This window comes from Pinus tabuliformis, chromosome Q (genome assembly GCF_031772625.1).
Source record: "Pinus tabuliformis cultivar Carrire ecotype Pingquan chromosome Q, CPIR1, whole genome shotgun sequence".
In the NCBI taxonomy this organism is placed as follows: domain Eukaryota; kingdom Viridiplantae; phylum Streptophyta; class Pinopsida; order Pinales; family Pinaceae; genus Pinus; species Pinus tabuliformis.
In genome coordinates, this window is record NC_142296.1 from 763,883,158 (window position 1) to 763,899,011 (window position 15,854).

The window sequence follows — 15,854 nt, forward strand, 5'->3', positions numbered from 1 at the left end:
AATAGGTGCATTGATCTTACTAAAGTTCTTTATAAACTTCCTATAAAAACTAGCAAGACCATGAAAACTTCTTACCTCAAAAACACTTTTAGGTGAAGGCCACTCCATGATTGCCTTGATCTTCTCTGGATCCATCTTCAGTCCTTCAGCAGAAATAACAAAACCCAAGTACACTAGCTCCTCTTTCATAAATGAACACTTCTTCAAATTCAGCAATAATTTCTCTTGCTGTAGCCTTTGTAAGACATGATTCAAATGTCTCATGTGCTCCTCCTTAGACCTGTTGTAAACTAATATATCGTCCAGATATACTATAACAAATTTACTAATAAAATCTTTAAAAACTTCATTCATGAGTCTCATAAACGTACTTGGTGCATTTGACAACCCAAAAGGCATTACTCTCCACTCATACAATCCCTCATTTGTCTTAAAGGCAATTTTCCACTCATCCCCTTCTCTTATCCTTATCTGATGATACCCACTTTTAAGATCTAGTTTTGAAAAATACTTTGCTCCACTCAAGCAATCCATTAAATCTTCAATTCTAGGTAAAGGAAATCTGTACCTGATTGTGATCTTATTGTTGGCTCTTGAATCTGTACACATTCTCTAGCCTCCATCTTTCTTTAGACTTAATACTGTTGGTACCGCACAAGGACTCAAACATTCTCTAATTAGCCCTTTGTCAAGCAACTCTTGCACTTGCTTCCTAACCTCTTCATTTTCTGTAGGAGTCATTCTATAAGCTGCTTTGTTAGGTAGACTTGCTCCAGGAATCAAATCTATATGATGGCTAATTCTTCTAATGGGTGGTAACTCATTGGGCAAATCATCAACAATAATATCACAATAGTTCTCTAACATTTCTTGAATTTCAATGGGTAAATCAGAAACTTTAGTAGAAGTCATTATTACCTTGGGCTTGCAAATTACAGCAAAATTTACCTCATTCTCTTCAATCTGCTTCAAGTATTCTTTTCCTCCTAGTAATAGAGTTTTTGGATCAGTCTTCTTTCCTGATGCATCTTCTTCTTGTAGAGGCAGCAACGTATGATTGACACCATCCTTTCTAAACTTGTAGGTGTTTCTTTTCCCATCATGCATAGCTCCTCTGTCATATTGCCAAGGTCTTCCAAGCAATATGTGACACACATCCATTGGCATCACATCACATACAATTTTATCTTTATACTTACCCAATTGAATCTCCACTTCACAGTGTTCATTCACTAACAGTGATGTCCCTTTTGTAACCATGACACCTTGTAAGGTGTTGGATGTTTCATTGTTTTCAGCTTCAATTTCTCCACCACTTCTGTAGAGACCAAATTATCAGTGCTGCCACTATCAATGATCATCTGACAACATTTCCCTTGAACTTTACACAATGTTCCAAATAAATTCTTTCTTTGTGATGGTTCAACTATCTCCTTTGCTAGCTTGAGCAAAACTTTATTAACTACCAAAGATTCTCCTCTCTCTGGTATATTTTCTTCTTCTGTCACTACTGTTGTTGTTGCTTCTCCCTCAACTTGAGCAACAATAGCATTCCTCTGATTTGTTTCTGCTTTCTCTGGACACTCAAAAGCTCCGTGTCCCAGTTTGTTACATTTGTAACATTTTATTTCTCTTCCTCTTCCTCTACCTCCTCTTCCTCTAGAAAAACTCCCTCTGCCTCTTGCATCACCTCCTGTGGGTGCATGCTGGGTTGAGCTGTTGCTAGCTCCATGTTTAGGTGTTGTAGATCTTCCTCTACCACCTTGACTTCCCCTTCCTCGAAAAGTGCCTCTCCCTCTGGCACACTGCTTCCTCATAAGTTTTTCTTCACCTCTCAGTGCCATCTGATAAGCTTCCTCTACTATTTTAGGAGACAATATACTTATCTCATCTTGAATGTCCATCCTAAGACCATTCACATATCTAGCCACCTTCTCATCTGTATCCTGGGTTTCTCCAGCTCTTATGCTTACCTTATAGAATTCCTCTGTGTATTCTTTCACTGTCATAGATCTTCGTCTAAGATTTTGCATCTGTCTGAACAAGGTTTGCTGATAATTATTGGGTAAAAACTTACCTCTTAGCTTTGCTACCATCCTGCTCCAATTCTTGATAGGTTGCTTGCCAAGTCTCTTTCTTTCTGCCTGCGCACCATCCCACCAAAGCGTTGCATGGCCTTTTAGCTTGGTGACAGCAAACTTTACTTTCTTCTCATCTTCTGTTTCTTCATAGTCGAAGAATTTCTCCATGCCATTAATCCAGTCTATCAATTCTTCTGGATTCAGTCCTCCTTCATATATTGAAACCTTGGTATTTGGCCTAGCTATGGATCTCAACGCTGACTGGAAGAATCTCATCTCAGGAGTAACTGCTACAGCTTCTTCCTCTGCAACTTCAACCTTAGGCTCACTAACATCTCCATCGTCTATATTTCTTTCTGTTATTAATGCATCCAATCTAGCTTGCATCTGTTGCACAGCTTCCATCACTTCAGCATTTGCAACTGGCCGTCCTCTTCCACCACGTCCTCGTCCTCTTCCAAATCTGAAAGCCATATTAACTTTCCTTCTCCTGCTTCTGAGATTCAATTCAGTGTCAACAGGTTGCTTTGATACCACTAATGGTGGCCTGGGTGCAGGCGATATGGACAAGCGGCTGAAACCTGATATAATTTCTTCTAACTCTGGCTGAATTTCTCCTTCTATTTCAACAAGTGTATCAGTCATCTATTGTTAGATTGACTGCTTCATGAGTTTTGCTATGATCACCCCAACCCTTGTTATCAAGCACAAATCATATCTTGGCCTGTTTTCCTCCTTCCGGACTATAATTCCATAGGAATTATAATAATATACTAGTGTTGCTTTAAAATGAGGAAACTACGTTTTCAACGCAAAATACACAGTCGGCGGGCTTCTGTTCCAAAGGAACAGAATAACACTATCGGCACTTTTAAAACCACTATAGTGTTAATTCCAAAGAATTACACTATCGGCGCAAGACTTCAAAGAAAAGCATTATACCCAGATAACACTATCGACAGTTACAATCAGCCCTTCCAACGCTCCTTCCTCCGATGCGATAACACGTAGTGTTATCGGAGATTGCAATCGGCGACTCCAATATTCTAAAGGCTTGGCTCCTCTCGCTCCGATCTTGCAATGCGACAACACTCGCGGACCCGATATGCTTTTCCACCCTTCTTTATAGTATTTCGGGTCCGAGCCGTCGGAGTTTCGGCACTCGTCGGTTCCAAAGGTTCTTCCTGCTCCCCTATGGTTCTGTGATGCAATAAAGGTTTCGGACCCGACAAAGGTATAATCCCTGTACAATAAAATTTCAAGTTCGGAGCTCTGCTCCGGCTAAGTATTTTCACGACTTCTCTGTGTAAAACAGAGCTTTGCCTACGGAACTCTGTAAAGCAAATAAAGAAGCCAGACTCGCCGATATGAAGGAAACACAATCTAAAGGCTTCAACCAAAGTATTAATTGGAAAGTAAGGCTAGTTCATTGATATTCGGACTCAGAAGAAGCAACTGAAACTGATACACGCATACAATTACCAGTTAACAAAGAACCATAAATTCCAAGGCACAGAGAGAGGTTTTTTTCAAGATCACAACGTCTCCGAGCTCGACTGACTCAGAGAATTCCTGTTATTTCCTTTTTAAAATAATAGATAAAGCCCTCTTGGTCCTTATCCCTTACAAAAGCATGCCAATTACATAGAGCAATTAAAGCAATTATTCATAAAGCTTACTATAGCTTATCCAATAAGCGATTATTACAACATGATCTTTATTCTTAAATTTTATCCTTATCCTAAGCTAGAAAAGCATGGAAATTGATGGCTAAAGGACCCCACTCCTTTGCCTATAGATTTTTTTTTTTGGATTTTTTGGAATCAATTTGAAGATTTTTCCTTCCATGTCACATACTCCTGCATCATGGAGACAGACGATGATTGTGCCATGAGTGCTCATGTGCCACTTTAGAAGAAGTGGGGAGACATCGAGTTGTAGTTAGGCGGACTACAGGCGATGAGGGGCAGGATCCTCGAGGTGCCCAGCCTCTTGGATTAGACCTTGCTACGGGAGCCCCGAAGAGGAGTAGCAGTATTGGCGATGTCAATAAAGACGAATGTGGATGGAGCGACAGAGGGAGCTACAGTGCAGGATTCCTAGGACAGCGTGAGGCTAGCAGGCTACAACAGTGCGAGAGGCACGGGAGTGTTGCACCAGTGCAGGATGGCACAGAGAGGTGTGAAATAGTGCGAGATGCACAGAGTTGTTGCAGCAGCGCAAAGGTTAGAGAGGGAGCACTTGTTAGTGACAGAGGGAGCTTCAACATCAAGAGTGTTTCTAGCCTGACGGAGATGTCAGAGTTGGGAGATCAGTTATTTACTTCTCAGTAACTGAGTTGCAGTGCAGTAGTTAACAATGGTAGTGCTATGGGTAGCACGATGCAACATGATGAGAGGGGTTGCAGTGCAGATGCAGCAGTGGCAGTGGCAGGGCCATGGGCAGCAGCACGGATGCAGAGGGAGTTGCAGTACAGATGCAGCAGTGGTAGTGGCAGGGCCATGGGTAGCAGTACAGGATGCAGCAGTGTAGAGGATGTTGGGCACCTAGCATCAGCACAGGGACCAATGCCAGATGATCAGAGTGATGCTCAGTGAGGAGTATTACTAGAGCACAGTCCTCGCTAAGAGGGAGTGTTGATTTGGGGTAGCATCGGATGTGCTCTAGCCACGAAAATTGGTGGAGAGGCTAAGGCACATGAGATCTCTAATACCCAGAAAGGGTTTGGGCAGATTCTAAACAGTTTGGGAGATATTAAAATAATTAATATTTTTAATGGAGTCCCTAAGTCTAAACTTAGGGAAATTAAAATATTAATGTGAATTAATATAAAACTGTGTTAGAATGGTCCAAAAGTCATGGATCAAGCCAGATCTAATATTAGCTGTTGATTAAGGACTTAATCTCAGCCATTGATTTGTCAACGAGAAAAGTATTCAAGGAGGCTTGAGGGTCACTTGGAGAACACACCAAGAGATCAAAATTTCGACTTTTTGGGGCTGGGTTTGCTGAGAAAGTTGAGAAAGTGATCAGAGTTGCAGTTGAGGGGCAGTGAATACAGAAGCAGAGAGGCAGAGATAGCACCGAGAGGATCAACGCAGTAGCCGGAGAGAGGGACGCAAAAGTAGCCAAGGGTTCACATAGAGCAAGCCAGGGCTCACACAGAGTCAGCCTGGAGCTGCGCAGGGCCTCAGAGGGCCAGCATGGGTGACGCAGAGGGCCAGAGGGTTGACGCAGTGCCTCTAGAGGCTGACGCAGGCCAAGCCATAGTGACGTTGGGCTAACATTGGGCTAGAGAGAGGTTGACACTGGTGTTTCGTGGGGCAAATTGGAGCTGTGGAGTTGCAAGAGTGTTTATCCAGGGTTTCAGCCGGAATATCTACTTCCGAGTAGAGAGGTACTACTGCCGAGATTTTTCTTTGTTGGGTGAGCCGGCTTTGGCACCCAGATTGTATTCTGAAACTACTTGATAAATCAAACCCTTAGATAGTTGCACTGGTTTTCTCGCATTGGGTTTTTCCGGGGACATTAGTCCAAAAACAACAATGTCACTTGTGTGCTTGTTTCTATTTCCTTCAGTTGATGATCTGTAATGTGTTGAGCATGCATTTGTATTTATTTCCAGTATTTACATGGTAAATAACTTGTTAACTAACAGAACAAGTAGGTAGGAATAAAATTATAAATCAGTAAAGTGCATGAAGGGTTTCTAACGTGTCAGGCTTAGAAATTCCAACATCACCACCCACCAACAATAGGACCAACCACAACCTCAACCTCAACCTCAACCCACTATTCACTAGGTAGTTCCTCTGGCTTAGCAAGCCTTCACACTAGACACCAAACTGTCGATGCCTTGATTTGATGGGGCTCTCAATGGCGAGAGGCTCAATTCTTGGATATGCAACGAGAAGATTATTTCAAAACCCAATTGAACTTGATAGAGGATGACGAGCTTCTAGTCACTAAAGTTCACATGTAGGACTAGGCCCTTATGTGATGGCAAACCCCCATCCAACATTTTCCAACCAATAAAATTCAAAGATGCCACTCATAAGAGGTTCTATCCATTAGGGTACAAGAACACTTAGCTAGCAAAGTGGTTACAACTTCAATAAATCCCGAGATAATTTGTCTAATAGTTTATCCAAACATGTCCATCAAGCCTAAGGTAAGAGACTCTAAAGACACACTCTGTGTTAAGCGTATTTTTTGGGTTATTGCCACATTTAAGGAGGTAATTACTATTCTTTATGACTCCCTTGATGTGTGCCTTCCATCTTGATTCCAAAATAGAGGCAACCAATATTGTCAATCAAAAGAAGCCAATTTCCTCTTTTGAACCCCTTGCCACTTCCGAGGGCCATCTCAACAACATTGGACAAAACTTGGGCTCTCCTAGCGACTAGGACACAAAAGAAGAGATAGTGGTGCTTCTACCACAAAATGTATAGGAATTTTTATGACAACTGCAAGGTTCTCGAGGCCAAGATCGCTAAGAAAGTTCAAATCCTTCTTGTTAAACAATGGCAACTTTATGCCATTATGGAAAGACAAATGTAGCAATCATCAGTCCCATCCCTACAACTGCACATATAACATTGATGATCACAAATTACACAAAGGATGATGAAGAAGCTTTGTGCACTCAAAACTATCAATCAAGAATATGTTAATTTCCATCATTATGGACAATGGGAATGATATAAATCCAGTATCCCATTTGTTGGTTGAAAATCTAAAGCTCCTAACAACACCTCATCCTAGGTTGTATCAACTTGGATGGATCAAAGAGTTTAAAAAACTCCACTCACCATTCGAAAGTGTTTTATCACCTTTGTCATTGGATCCTTCCCTAACACAATGAAGTGTAATGTCACTCGTCTCTGCTATTTTGACTTCATCTTGGGTAGGCCACCGCCATACCATTCTTCCAACCAAGCACAATATGATGGCCACTTCAATGCCCATAGTTTGCACAAGTATTATAAGACACAAATTCATGTCCACTTCTCCTTTTGAGCCACCTGTACTTTTTGTATACCAACTACTAAATAGGTCACTCTCAACAATTTCTTGTCATTATGCTTTGTCCCATAGGTCAAGGAAGAAAACAAAGGGAAGTTACCTCCCTCTAATATACATTATACAACACACAATTGACTCATACACAGATGTACTTGAAGAACCCAAGGGTTTACCTTCCCTTTGAAACAGAAAATGTTTATTATGCTTGTTCCTAGTTGTTTTGTGCCCAACTTTCTTGAATATCACACCTCACCCAAAGAAAGTGCAAGGATTGAGAGGAAAATCACACAACTTTTGGAGAATGGAAAAATCAAGCCTAGTACATATCCTTGAGGATCTCTTTCTTTCGAGTTACCATAGAAAGAGCAACTAGGGTGATGATTTTGAACTGATTACAAGACCTGCAATTATGTCATTGTTAAGAATCTCTATCCCCCACCCCAAATTGATGACCTTGATGAGCTTTGCTACCACGTAAAATGTGGGTGCATTTTATAACATTCTTTTCAGCAGCAATATACAAGGGAGATGTGGATTTAAGGAGCATAACTCTAACATCCTCTTGTTTATCACCTTTTTCTTTCATATGATTGGAGGATGTTTGCATCTTTTAAGGCATGTTTGATGGTTTAGTTCACACACATGGAGAGAAGGCTGCACATGTTGTAGAGATTCGACTTTTGGAGCTCTTACCTACATATTTTCATGCATATTTGTTCATTGAATGTGTATCTCATAGTGTTCAACACATAAGCCACACATTTTGAGGCATTTCACACCATGGAAATTCCTAGGAGCACACATTGCATTAGATATAGACCCATGGTATACAAAGCCAATCTACAAGATCAAGCACGCCTTTCTAGGTGAAGCTTACATCATTCAAGGAGCTTTCATGGCATCAAACACTAAGAGTAATGAAGCGCTCCATCTTTAGAGAAAGTTTAATATATCTTATGGAAAATGTGTTGAATACTAATTAATAAGGGCAGCCAAGCTGCAAATAAGTTTTCACATCTATATGGGGCACACACATTTAGAGGTTACTAATGTTTTATTGCCCGAGATTGAGGTAAGCATAACCACCCTCATCAACAATTTGCACATTCTCCAAGTTTGCACCACTTTTTGAAGTATGATTAACAATGTCTCAACTGATCAAAAGGTCAAAGCTAAAGAACACATGGCATTCTTGCACACTTCTCAAGGGCATTCATTGCTATTTATCTACATACAGACTAATGAATGAGGGTGTTCCAATTACTTTCACATCTCTCAAGGGCACACTATAATAAACATAAATATAAGAATAACTATCAAATAAATAAAATAATAATAAATACTGACAGTAAATGAAGTGACACATCCTAACTAAAGGACGTGACCTATCAACAATTGTGACTAGTCAATGTGTATAAGTACACCATCACATGGCATTGTATCATTATCTATCATCTCTTTTTTATATTACATATTCAATACATTGTTTTAATGATAAGCTATATGGATTCTTTTATGTTATCCTATTTATTTTGGACATTTAGTTTATGAACTAAGTTGTTCATTTTATATTCAACAAATGAAATTTGTTCATTTCATTGGTATCAAAGTAATCTAATCTCAGCCTTTGACCATACATTTTCTAAAACCTTGTTTGAACCAGCTTTTGGCCACATTCATATATTAGAGTTTTCTGACCTTGGTTTTTGACCACAACCAGCCATTTAGAATTCAAATACAATAGTGAAGAAAACGTTACTCTGCTATGAATTAAAGAAATATTGAGTCAAATTTCTACATGTAAAGGGTGAGTAAATCTGATATTTCATTCCGCTGTAAAGTCAAAGAAGCCTGAAATCCAAAAAAGAATTGTAAAAGAGAATTTTTAGGAGGAAATGAGCACCTAGAAGAAAAACAAAAAAGTATAGGACCATAGCAAATTAGAGAATCTGTGAAGTTTCCTTCATTGCTGCCAATCAGGGTAGGAATTTCAAAACTGAAGCATCTGTCAAAGTCGATGGTTTCTGCAACTTTTGTGCCTGTTTCAATCAATTTAACAAAGAATGTTGCCAGGTGGGAAAAATTGTAGGCTGTATTTCACAGGCAAATCACCCCATGACAGGCAATTTTCCCGTCAAAGTCCATCCCTGCTGCCAATCGTGAAAAAGTTCACTCTATAAACTAGAAAAGCTAAATTCCACTAGGCCAAATCACTGATTACAATATAATAATGAAGATCGTAGCATTGTACTGTAGTTTGGGATTCTGCACATAATCGTCTGTCTTGTCACGGAAGGTATCGCTAAGCAAAAGGGTGAGGAGACGGATCTTAGATTGTTACCGACTGTAGTAAACAGTTTGAGGCATCCCTCCAGTTGTGGGAGTAGTATAAATAGTGGAATTGGCTGCCCAAGATCTAGCTGTGACTAAGCTGTCAGGTAGCACACATGACATGATACAACATTCTTAATTGCAGCAAAAGACATACTCCATCAAAAAAATTAATAAGCCGCGATCTTAGCCACCTTCCCATTTGTTTGTTGTCCATTGGAAAACTATAGCCACCAATCATGGGGTGATTTCATGCCTTTCACAAGTGCTGTTGTACCCTTAGCAAAGGTACATCAGAAATCCCAGCAATTATGCCACTATCTGAGGAGACAACACCACCACCCTCAAAGGAAGTTTAATAGTGTGATATTCATAATCCATAACAAGTGAGCATTTGATTCCCACATTAAAGTGTTGACAGGTGTAACTAGGTTCGGTCTTCATAATGACATGTAATTATGATTTTATGTAAAGAGATGTAAATAAGAAAAATGAAATTATTATATTGACTTGCTTCATGGGTTTCATGAGCAAGGATTTTGTTTTTCAGTCAAGACTCCCATTGAGAGTCTTTAGCATTTATTTGTCATCTAGTCATAAAATATAAGGGTCATTGTCAAGTAAATGAAGTCATGTTACACTTTGTAAAAGGTCATCTTGTCTATGTAAAGTATCCTCGAAAGAACTTGTCACCAAACCTCTACAAGTCGGCCTACATCCAGCTGTCAAGTCGGCCTAAAGACCCAGTGAAGAGGGGTATAAGTAGAAGAACTCGACCTCCATTCTAAGCATCAAGTTCGAACTCATTCCAGCGAAGAGAAGTGCAAAAAGAAGTACAAAAAAGAGGCAGTGAGAAAGAGTTTTCTCTAAAGCAAAAAGGACACTCTTCTAGGGTATCGAAGGAAGAATCTTCAGGGGCAAACAAAGTAGAATCTTCCAGAGCAGTGAAGTAGGATCTTCTGGGGCAACGAAGAGATATCTTCCAGGGCAGCAGTATCTTCTAGGGGCAGTGAAGAAGGAATCTTCTGGGAGACAGTGAATAGGTTTCTTTTGGGATAGTGAATGAAGGAATCTTCTGGAATAGAGAAGCAGATACCGAGTTTCTCTAGAATACCTAGAGACCGAGATTCTCTAGAACAATTGTGAAGGTGCAGCATAAGAAATAGAGACCGAGTTTCTCTAAGGAGCAAGAGAAGGAAGGGCAAGGAAGACCAGGTTGGTGGCAAGGTTCTTGAAGGGGATACTAGAGTCAAGGATCAGTGTCATGGTCTTGGTACTTATCAATTGAAGATCTAGAAGAAGAATTTTATCGGGTTTTCCTCTCAAGAGGTGAGAGTTTTTGGCCCTAGCTGGAGAAGCCTATATTTTGTGTCACTTGTCTTTATTTTGATAATTGTCTTGATGAAAAAGAACACACTAATAAGCTAACAAAGTGAAAGATCATAAGTAAAATAAGAACAAGCATATCACAAGCAATTATCAAGCAGAGAAATTATTAACATTGAATGCCCTAGTTTTCTCAACATAAAGTTCTCACTCAACAACTTATTCAATGAGAACAACTCTATTTCAAATGGATTCAGTACCCTGAAAAATCCTGGGTCACTCTGATTGTGCAGAGTTCACATATCAAATTTGTGATTCCAACAAATTACGACCAGATTTCAGATAAATTTGACCAAAAATTAAGCCAGAAAAACCCCAAAACATAGAACAGTTATGCTACAGCCAAAAAAATTAAGACTGAAATTATTAAAGTACATCTGATCAAAGTGATAATAGCTTATTGCCTTAAATACATTTGGTCAAATATATTTGAGATGATAAAAATATCTATAAAAAATTCTTAAAATTGGCAACTAGGGCCAAACTCCATGTGGGTCATCTTATTAATGGCAGCTGATATTTTTCTTGGATCCCTCTCATCAATAGGTGTAGGATTGATCTAAAGATCATCCGATTCCGATAAGTATTCATGGAGATATGAATTTATTAGTGTTATGGGACAATTCGTCAAGGTCGGCCAGCAACCAAACAAACCCCACTTGTGCTCAACGTTTTAGTATAAATAGAGGTGGCCTTCAAGTCATTTCCACACACTCACTTGGGATCTCTTCCTCTCTACTTGTCTTTGGGTTTTAGTAGGAGGAGAGATCCTAAGGGATAATGCTGCCCTAATGGAGATCTACGCTGCCCTAATGAAGAAGCCCTAGACGCAGAAAGGAAGGGAGATCTAGTATGATGAAGGAGGCCTAAACAACAGACTCTAACGCAGCCTATCATACCCATATATATACGCTGTTCTAGAAGAGTTTGGGACAGCCCTTAGAAACAGCAATAGAGATACACGAACAGCAAACAAAAGGCCCTAATACGCAGTCCAACAAGGTGCCCTAGCCGCAGTCTAAGGAGGCCTAATGAACAGCAAACAAAAGGCCCTAATATGCAGTCCAATAAGGTGCCCTAGCCGCAGTCTAAGGAGGCCTAACGAACAGCAAACAAAGGCCCTAATCCGCAGTCTAATCAAGGATACCTAGCTGCTGTTTTGTCTACAATACGCAGCCCTTATCAACAGCACAAGGAGTCCCTATGTATGCTGTAGGTGACAGCATGAATCTAAGTGTTGTAGGTGCCTAAGTGTGCTGGAGATGACAGCATGGACTAAGTGCTGTAGGTGCCTAAGTGTGCTGTAGATGACAGCATAGTGCTGTAGATAAAACTGTTACAAGGCATGAGTTAAGGACTGGGAATTCACTGTCATAAAGAAGAAATAGTGAAGTCTGCTCTCTAGGTTGTATGTTATCTAGTGAACACATGACAGCGACATCTTCAGTCTAATGTATGGCATGTTAGATATATACATGCTGTAATAAATGGAGGACAGTCTTGTGGAAGGCAAAGACAACCTTCCCTTAGAGGACAATTGCAGACAAATCAAGGCAGACATTGTGACGGTTAGTTGACTGCACTTTGGAGGAGTCTAGCTGCTCTGCTAGGCTGTAAGCCATAGCAAGCAGCTAAGACTGGTAAGTGTAAAGCAACATATTGGATGCAGTGATGATGAGTGCAGCATTGAGTGCAGATCAGTGATGAGTGCAGCATTGGGTGCAGATCCGTGATGAGAGCAGCTCAGTGATTGGAGCAGCACAGTGACAGGAGCAGCAGCATGAAGTGCATAGCATGGTCATTAGGTCCAGCACTGTGATGATGAGTGCAACACGGTGAGGTGCAGCATGTGGACGAGATGCAACACAATGATAGGTGAAGGAGTCACCTTGGAGAATCAGTTGAAGCAGCATGTCTTCAACTAATCTCATGTAGAGATGATCTATTCTCTTATCTAGAAAGTCGAAGTGTTGACTTCTGTTGTAAATGTACTATCTCTCTCTCTCTCTCTCTGCTGAACTATTGAAGAACATATAAGAAGAATTGATCAAGGGTTTCCCCACATTGGGGTTTGTCCCTGGTTAGCGCCACATCTTGTGTCCTCTTGTCTTGGCTTGTCTTCTGCGATTTATGTTTATGTTCTATCTGCAGTTTACTTTAATGTTGATGTGATTGCTAATCTGGAAAAGATATTGAGCTAACTGTGAAAATTGAAATAAATTGCTCTAAGCATAGAACATACCTAAACTTAACAAAAATTAATAATAATAAAAGGAAAAGAAAAAAGTGTTTACAAGCTGGTGAATCTGAGAATAGCAAATTGTACAAAGGAGAAATATTATTGATGAGGGCAAAAAGTATTGGAAATATATATTAGATAAGGGATACTTGAGTTTGGAATCTGGATATCCAACTTCCCATTAGAGAAGAATATCAGAATGCAAGAACCCATGAAATGATCAACAGATGCTATCTCATGAAGACCAAAAACTTCATCTCTAAGCAACCTCATTGTGCTAGATCACTTGAAAAGTCAACCGGGTTCTTATGAAAAAGCAAAGCATTAGAGAAAAAAAATAGATTCAGATTGAAATAGCTTCAAATTAAAGATTAGAGTTTATAATTCATTGTAATAAATGATTGGATAAATAGATCCAGACCTATCAACAATCAACTAAATCATCCATTGTACAAGGAACAAGTTATATGAGCAGGAAAGGAAGATTTCAAGCAAATGATATAACAGCATAAAAAATAAAGTAATATAAATAATCCATGCGTTCATCTGGCAAGGGAAAAATGAGAATACAGTAATAGAAGATGGACTTCAGGGACTAGAGATGCATTTACATTTTACAGTATCAGAATGCAAGAGCCTTTCAATCGAGTACAAAATTGTTTATAATGGGGAGAAAAAAGAAAAATATAGTGAGCATTTTTTCTGTCTTATCCGAAGAAAGATGATTAGAGATTTTTATTGGACATAGTGATTAAGTATTGAAAAAGAAGTGGACATCTGACTTGGATGTAAATGGCTGCATGGCATTATCAGCAAAACATAACAACTATGGACAATAACTGTTTATATGATCTTAAATTAGATATGTTTGATTTCTTTGAATGGCCTAAAAGAGGAGAGTCTCTAGACTCAACTGTGTGCAGAATTATCCCTGTTCAGGGAGAAAAATATCTATCAGGCAATGACGGCGCTTTCACGAATCAGATATGTACACTGTAGATAATGATTAGCCAACTCGTTTATGCAATGTCTCATAGGACTTTCACTTATGCTTTGTCCATGGGGATTTGGCTTCCATTCTACTGACTTTCAAAGGCTCTTTTATTAAATCTAAGTATTGTAGGTTGCTGATAACTCATTCCCGTGTTTTTCCTTAGCATTAATTTACATTCACAGTCATTACCAAAATATTTTAACTGTCCATGTTGAAGTCAGTTCAAGTTAGTTTAACAGTGGTAACTTAATTTGCTGACTAAATTCACAAACCTTTGCATTTGCAGTAACCATGGCAATCAAATTTAGGTCAAAATTAACACCACAAGCTTGTAATATAAAGGATAACTCCTTTCTTTCAAATTATGTCAGAAGGACATATTCCATTTATGAAATTAGGATGTGAAATGCACATTGGATTTTCCACCAGAAAGACAACACAAAACCTACCTTTATTAACCCTTGTATAATTTTGGATTCAGAACCCACGTTAACCTTTTAATCTAAGAAATTCTTTAGAAATCTATGAGCAATCCTAAAAGCATGTAACGGCAGACAAGGTCATGTTGTGCATCACCTGGCCGACATCTCCACAGAGAAAATATGTTGGCTTCTGTGAGTCAAAGCTGCAACGCCAAGGATTCCTCAACCCCAAGGCCCAAATCTCTGGAAGCAAATCCTTGTCCTGCGCAAAGGGATTGTCAGGAGGGATGGAGTAATTTCCCCACAGGGAGTCATCTGCGTCGTCAGAACCTGCCATTACATTTCAAACAACGAAAGGAAATGGGAAAAAAATCAAGAATGGTGCACACAGTACACACATGAACCAGAAAATAATGCAGTGGTATGAAAGTCAGAGGGATATTAAAACCATACACACAATTTCACCTACAAGAACTCAAAGCAATCCATTTTCTCATTTATATGGAGGTTATTCTTAGTGCTACATTTATTGGCGATATACTGCCTATATCGCGAGTCATTTCCCAAGCTGATAATATTGGAAATAATAATCATGATAATTTCATCCTTTGATATTATCAAAAATTCAAAATAATTTCAGTAATTATCACGAGTCAATGAAAATTATCACCCCATCCATGTCAATCTCACCTTATAACTGGATTCTTGTTCTTTTAACCATTATTTTGCAAAAGCGAGTTGGGGGATTGAGCTCTAAGCATACAGTGACTGTTTTTCATCAAGGAAACGAGGGAAATTCCCTTGTTTTCGTTGCCATGATTCATCACATGAGATACATTTATTTTTGCTTTTATGTGATTTTGTATCATCCTATCAAGACTTGGGACAAATATCATTTTTCAATACTGATGTGTGATGTACCACTTGACATCTTATACATTTTATATATCAGTTTTATTTTCATATTTATGTATCAATGTGTCCTGCGCTTGATGTTATTGTTGCTTTAGATTCTTAAAAAACAGAAAGAAAAAAAAAAAAAAAAAACTGCTTTTGTATTTTTTTAAGCTTCCCAATATTTTCCCTAACATTGCTAACAAGTTATATTCCAAACCCTCGGCGATAAATTTTCTAAGATAATAAATATAACATTTATTCATACATGCACAAAACAAGTAGACTCACTATGCCCTCCAATGTGTGACTTAGGGTGTGGGTGTGGCACCTGTCCCACATTTAGGAATAGAGAGTGCGGCATTGCAATTTTTATCAAAGGATACCTTAAGGATCTGTTACCGCCTGAAAATGCATGGTTCATTTTGCATTTTTGAAGGCATATATTTTCTCAGCAACTCAATGCTAGCAGATGTGTG

The 15,854-nt window shown here is 39.2% G+C and overlaps 1 protein-coding gene across 1 annotated transcript in view; it reads right to left on the reverse strand.

The window, feature by feature from the left end:
• The window catches only part of LOC149221727 (HIPL1 protein), a 274,325-nt gene that overhangs the window by 66,310 nt on the left and 192,161 nt on the right, over nucleotides 1-15,854 (reverse strand). Inside the window, exon 5 of the mRNA XM_089385207.1 lies at nucleotides 14,636-14,811. Within this exon, the coding sequence (XP_089241333.1) occupies nucleotides 14,636-14,811 (176 nt within the window). The remainder of the gene's footprint in view (nucleotides 1-14,635; nucleotides 14,812-15,854) is intronic.